Below are 6,535 nucleotides of genomic sequence, written 5' to 3'. Positions count from 1 at the left end.
CACAAAGCACTATATAAAACACGCCCTGGCAGCTCCAGCTGCTCTGTTTTTAGTTACCTCTTTTTCAAGATGGATTTCCTTCATAGGAATGGAGTGCTTATTATTCAGCATTTGCAGAAGGACTATCGAACATACTACAATTTTCTAAATTTTATGTCCAATGTTGGAGACCCCCGGAATATCTTTTCTATTTATTTTCCACTATGGTTTCAACTTAATCAGACAGTTGGAACCAAGATGATTTGGGTGGCAGTCATTGGGGATTGGTTCAATCTTATTTTTAAATGGTAAGACTTGTTTTATTGCATTTTTCCTAAAGCTTATTCTTAAATATGCAACTTTGATTTAGTGATCACATTTCAGGTGTGTAGTTCTGTTTGGAAAATCTTTCAAACATACTGGTTAGCTTGAAACAATAATTTGTAAATAGAATTTACAAGAAATATAGAAATGTATGCGTTATCTGACTGATAAGTAAATTCCAAAACACTGAATGTACATGTTTCAATTAGGCAAGAAGTTAATAATTAAATGAGCACTATCACAATGAACCTCTTTTATGGGGACCACTTTGATATTCCCCATCTAAGTACCCAAAGCACCTCTAGGCCCCTATAAGTCCCTGTTTTTACTGGAAACTAGGATAACAATCCCAAAATGACTGTGTCATCCACTATAACAAGACCAGACCAGAACCAAAGTCCTTTTAAAATTCTCCTAGTCATGAGCTTTCCCTATCAGCTTTCAGCTTGAGTCATTCTCATAGGAGAACACAATTATTCTCCAGTTAAGTAACTGCTATGTAATTAAATGGTAAGACTTATTTATATTTCTTGAAATACAGGATATTGTTTGGTCATCGGCCTTATTGGTGGGTGCAAGAAAATCAGATTTACTCAAATCACTCAAGCCCGTGCCTGGAACAATTCCCCACAACATGTGAAACAGGTCCAGGTAAGAGTGATACCAGCTTCAAGTTACTGAAGATATTCTAACAGAGTCATTAGGTATAATTATCATTGGATAACTGTCTACTATACAGTATATTAAAGAAGTAGATATGCATGCTATAAGTTTATATGTGTAAGTATTGCCAGTGAGAAAAGATAGGAATTTTACAACTAATCAAAGTTCATTTCATTAATGGTAAAAGACTAAGTTAAGAAAACACTCACCAAATGACTTTATATTTGGCATTTGTTTTTTGTCAGGATGTGATTACTAAATATTAAAAAAAAAAAAGTTAGCTACAAACAATTCCCAAGGAGCTATACTTAAAATCCTAGAAATGTTTATTTATCGGCTGCTGAAAAACTTTCAGTTATTATAGGTTTTCTGAGAATCTCAATGAATGAGGGAAAAATGGACAAAATTTTATAAGAGGAGTAAGACCACCTGGGTATTATGAATGCAAGCAAAAATTATTTCTAATCTTAGGATTATTTCTTTAAATTTTTTTCTTTAAATTTTTTTTGCTCTTCTGTGTATAGCATACAAAACAAATTTCTTGGGTCATGTATTTTTATTATTGTAAGAATCTGTATGATTATAAAATCTTTACTATAGAAGTTGAATTTAAGACTGCAAATAAGGATTTATGATGATATACATGAAAATTACATGTTATTGTTTCTATTTATAAGACTGTATTATATTAAACCTCACCACAATTTATTACATAGCAAAAGTTTTTGCCATTTGACAGACATCTTGGAGCTAAAGGGAGCAAATGCATAAATTTCTAGTAAGTTATCTGAATATCATTCATCTTTGCTCTCCCAAAAGTGTATTCCATATTATTTATAACACAGTAGTTTAATAATTCTTTTTGTGCTGGCTTTCATAGAGAATGTGCATTCCATCAGGTCCTGGATGGTATGTATTTTAACTCTGTGAAAATAATGTTAGATGGATAGGTGGTCTTTGAAATTAGTGAAATGCTAACTTGGTCCATTCCAGCATTTCCCAGTCTGTGTTCTATTTTTATGAGAGATATGAGATATTCTGAGGGGAGGGGGAAGAACTCTCTTTGCAAATTTACAATTCATTTAAGAACATAAAAGTTCTGAAAAGACCTACATAAGCAATAGATTTAAAAGAATTAGTTCTATAAAAAATAGATTTGTCTTTGTTTAACATAGAATTTTTCAAAACAGCACTGGTATTTGCCTGAATGAATTTCCTGTTGGCAAAAACTTGGGGGAGAGTATCAGGCAAAGTAATTTTTAAAAAATTAAGCAGCATAGGAAAGCCGTTCTGATAGTAAAACAGATAGCTGTCTGTGGCTTCTTTACCAGGGTTAGTTCCCCTTCACAGTCCCTCTATTTCAAAATGAAGATACCTAATGCAGTGGCTGGTAACTGCTTATACTTAGCAGTCATTTGTAAGTCAATGGGTAATTCAAATATAGCTATGCATCCTTTAGATGTTTGCCTTTTCAGCCCATGGAATCAAGATCCACTACAAGTACCTTAAATTTCTCATCAATTATAAACAAGTAGAAGTAAAGGACTAGAGGTATGACAGATTTTGGTGCAACAATCTGAGTTTTTAGTTGATCTTGAGATTCTGATTGCCAGAAATCAATGAACTTGAAAAATCTGGAAAATTTTTGAAGTAGTATTTTGAGGCTCATTTCTTTTTTAGCAACCTATTTCTAAATAGTATATACAGATTATGAGTTTTGTTATTACCCTGAGTTATTTGCATTTTGCATGGCAAAATTGGCATTTTACCATTTTTGATACTGATACTCTATCAGCCACTTTTCAAATGGATCAACACTTTGTTGTTGCAGGAAGTCCATCTGGCCATGCAATGGGCTCTTCCTGTGTCTGGTACATCATGATAACAGCTACCTTGAGCCACACTGTCAGTCAAATGGATAAGTTGTCTACCACTCTGCACAGGTCAGCTTTGCTCCCATTTCTATAACATTGCAATGTGACAATTTCTAATATAGAAAATCTTTTTCAAAATTCATTTTAGCATATTTTTAGTTGTTGAAATATCCTTATTCAAAATGATTAGAAAACATTTTCCTCTAAGGTAAATGTTCTAATTAACTCACAGCTATTACCACTTATAAGGGCTGGAAACATTTAATTGAGTAATAATTTGCTAAATGTGCCTGTAGTTTTCTTTAATGCAGTAATCATTTTGGTAGTTCATTAATAAGTCATCCAAAATTATATAAGGAAATAATTTTATATGTATATTCCCTCACTAGATTTTGAGAATCATTGCCCTTGTATTTACCCCTTTATTTGGTATAATTCTACTTCTCTCTTTGAATAGCCAGTGCTTTTGACATCAATATTATATGTTCTAACTTTAAAGACTTTCCAACCCGCCAGTAGAGCTAAATCTTAATTTGAATGTTAGTAGAGGTAGTTAATGTTAGTAGATTCATAACATTTAAAAAGGTCTGGAAATTTAATATCACTCACAAATATTGTAGAACTGGACTGTTTCCTTCTATTTTATTTTTTTTTCTAAATAGTCTATCATTAAAATAATCCGGAGCACCACTTTAATCATAAGTTATTAAACTGCTTGGAATAAGATTTGTCAGTTAATTGTTTAATACTGCCTTATATTATTCTATAAAAGTTCTCCTGAAATAAAATTTTTTCAAAAATCCATCAAATAGCCCATTTTGTAACCCATTTAGTACTGGGTTATATAAGCAACAAATGACCAAAGAAATCTGGGTGTCTAAAGTTTATTCTACTGAGACTATCATATTGCATGTGTTTGTTATTCAGTACAAAACAACAGTAATAATACATTGTTATAATTTAAAGAAATCAACATTTTCTATTCAAAGACAATTTTTCAAAGTGAATCTAGCTAGCCTCACTTTTCCCCCGCCTATTTCCAAATCTGGAGAAATTTTGTTTCTTCTAAAAAATAATTCTTGTAATTCTTTTTCATTTTTGGTAGGTTCAGTGTTTCTTTCATGCAGCAAAATTTGTTGAGGGCTATCCCATACCTCAACCTGACCAAATTCTTGCTTATTTTTCTTGTGACCCCTGCTTAATAACTCCTTGAAAGTCTTGCTTTTCTTTAGTCTGTAGCCAGTTTCTTTAGTCAGTAACTAAAGTTTGGTCCTATTATCAGGAACACACTATTCAGAATCCTTGAAGTTTCTTTGAACTCAACATAGCTAATTCTTTTTCTATTAAAATGATAAATATTGCTTGGATTTTAATATTTTTATTTTTTGCATATTGCTGCTTTTAATTCAAAGTATACCTCTTATAGGTCAACTTTCTTATCCCGAGTTTTGATATCACAATTTTCTTTTTCTAATATTTATTTATTTTATAGAAGGACTAAGGTGTAGGCCATCGATGCAGGGTTGAGAGAATTCACCAGAGACAGAGTGGGGAGCAGAACAGTCAGAAATACACTGCTGAGGGGAGCAGCAGGCAAGACAGGAGAGGTCTGCTGCACCATATGGGTCAGCTCTCTGGGAGGGGCTAGAACTCAGGCCTCAATGGTGGCAACTAGACTTAACCCCTAGGCCACCAGGGAGGCTGTTGATATCTCATTTTAAGAAAAGGAAATAGAGCTCTTGAGAATTTATGAAATTAAACTCACTGCAAACTTGTCCTTGACAGGTTGCCCTAGGTGCTTTTTATCACAGTGGCAGCTGCCTTTCTGTGAATTTTCTTCCAAAAAGCAATGCTTAGAGGGAAGGGTAATGAGGTAGTACATATGGCGGAGAGTATAGATGTGTATGATTTATTCATCATCATTCTTGTTATTAGTAATTCTTTCTAAAATTGCATTTCCCCTAACTCCATTAAAACATTGATCAGGAGTCAAAATGGCTTCCTTTTATAACATTTATTAAAATCACAGGATATAGCACTGATTAAGTGTAATGCATTAATACATGTAAAACTTCTCTGTTAGAGCTTTTCAAATCTTATGGAGCATGTAGAAACATTTTGAAAAAACAGCCATTTAGTCAAGAACGTACGTCACAGATAGGTGATTCCTCTGAAGAAGCTTATCTCGTGTCATCCCCCTAATTTTATTAGTGATAAATTTTCTTTGCTTTTTACGCTTGTTTCTTCCATCTTAGGCTGACCTGGTCATTTCTTTGGAGTCTTTTTTGGTTGATTCAAATCAGTGTCTGCATCTCCAGAGTATTCATAGCAACACATTTTCCTCATCAAGTTATTCTTGGAGTAATTGGTGGTAAATATCCTTTACATTTAGTTGTGTAATTTTGGGGAAAACTTTAATGTCATTTGTTTTATGTTGTCAGATTCCCCCTGGTAAACAGTTCCCCAATCTCAGATAGTTCTGTCAAGTCAGGATACTGAATGCCACACTAGAAGTTTAAGCGATTCAACACACTTCTCAAATCCACTGTGTACACACTTGGTTGGTATCAGTGTGTAAGCGCTGAGCAGGAACAGCTCTTACAGAGCTGACTCTAACTCTCATGTTGTGCTTCAGGGAACTTAATTATGTCCTTCCAACTTGAACGCCATGCCACTCTCTCTGAAACAACTGTGGTGATTATTACAAGACAAGGGACTTCACTTACTAGCTGCTTTGCATTCCTGATGCAGCATTCACCATGATTGGGTTTCTGCAGTTCAGTCCCACATAGCATTCAAAGGCTTTCTAAAGTAACTGCCAATTGACAGATGAAATATTAATTATAACACCTCAATCAGTGCTCTGCCTTTACAATGCACTGGATCGTCACTCAGTGCCACAGACTCCTAGAGATCCTCTTGTACTCATAAGAGTGGTATCAAGACCCAGAGGTCAGTTGTGTGTTTTTATTTATTGCTAAAAAGCCGCTGGGAAATGGAAGAACATAGGTGTCAAAACCCTTTTTAATTAAAACTTATGGCTAAATTTTTGAATGCAGAGAGGAGTGATTGCCACAGAGTTCAAGGGCACCTGGTAATCTGAGTGTCTCCTGCTCTCCACAGGCATGGTGGTAGCAGAGGTCTTCCAACATGCATCAGGCATCCAAACGGCCAGCCTGAGCACTTACCTGAAGACCAACCTCTTCCTTTTCCTGTTTGCCCTTGGCTTTTACCTGCTTCTCAGACTGCTTGACATTGACCTGCTGTGGTCTGTACCTATCGCCAAGAAATGGTGTGCCGACCCCGACTGGATCCACATTGACACCACGCCTTTTGCCGGACTTGTGAGAAATCTCGGGACCCTGTTTGGTTTGGGCTTTGCCATCAACTCGGAGATGTTCCTCAGGAGCTGCAGAGGAGAAAACAGCTACAAGCTGAGCTTTCGCCTGCTCTGCGTCGTGGCCTCGTTGGCCACACTGCAGCTCTACCACTTCATCAAGCTTCCCACTCACACAGAGCATTTATTTTACGTGCTGTCTTTCTGTAAAAGTGCATCCATCCCACTGACTGTGGTTGCATTGATTCCCTACTGTATTCATATGCTAATGAAGCCCAGAGAAAAGAAGATTGATTAGAGTTGTATTAAGAGCTAGTAATCTGTGGACCCGGGATGACCCTCCTCCTCTCCAGCCCCC

At 35.6% G+C, this 6,535-nt stretch overlaps 1 protein-coding gene across 1 annotated transcript; it reads left to right on the top strand.

The window, feature by feature from the left end:
- Window positions 1-6,535, top strand: G6PC2 (glucose-6-phosphatase, catalytic, 2). The gene is made up of 5 exons (XM_004674572.1): window positions 1-287; window positions 845-954; window positions 2,798-2,909; window positions 5,096-5,211; window positions 5,964-6,535. Exons 1-5 carry the CDS (start codon window positions 70-72, stop codon window positions 6,473-6,475), a joined length of 1,068 nt encoding a protein of 355 aa, XP_004674629.1. The 5' UTR covers window positions 1-69; the 3' UTR covers window positions 6,476-6,535.

This window comes from Condylura cristata, unplaced genomic scaffold (assembly GCF_000260355.1).
Source record: "Condylura cristata isolate star-nosed mole 26May11 unplaced genomic scaffold, ConCri1.0 scaffold00002, whole genome shotgun sequence".
Classification (NCBI taxonomy): domain Eukaryota; kingdom Metazoa; phylum Chordata; class Mammalia; order Eulipotyphla; family Talpidae; genus Condylura; species Condylura cristata.
The sequence above is the reverse complement of the archived record's forward strand: the minus strand, read 5'-3'. Positions and strand labels throughout refer to the sequence as shown.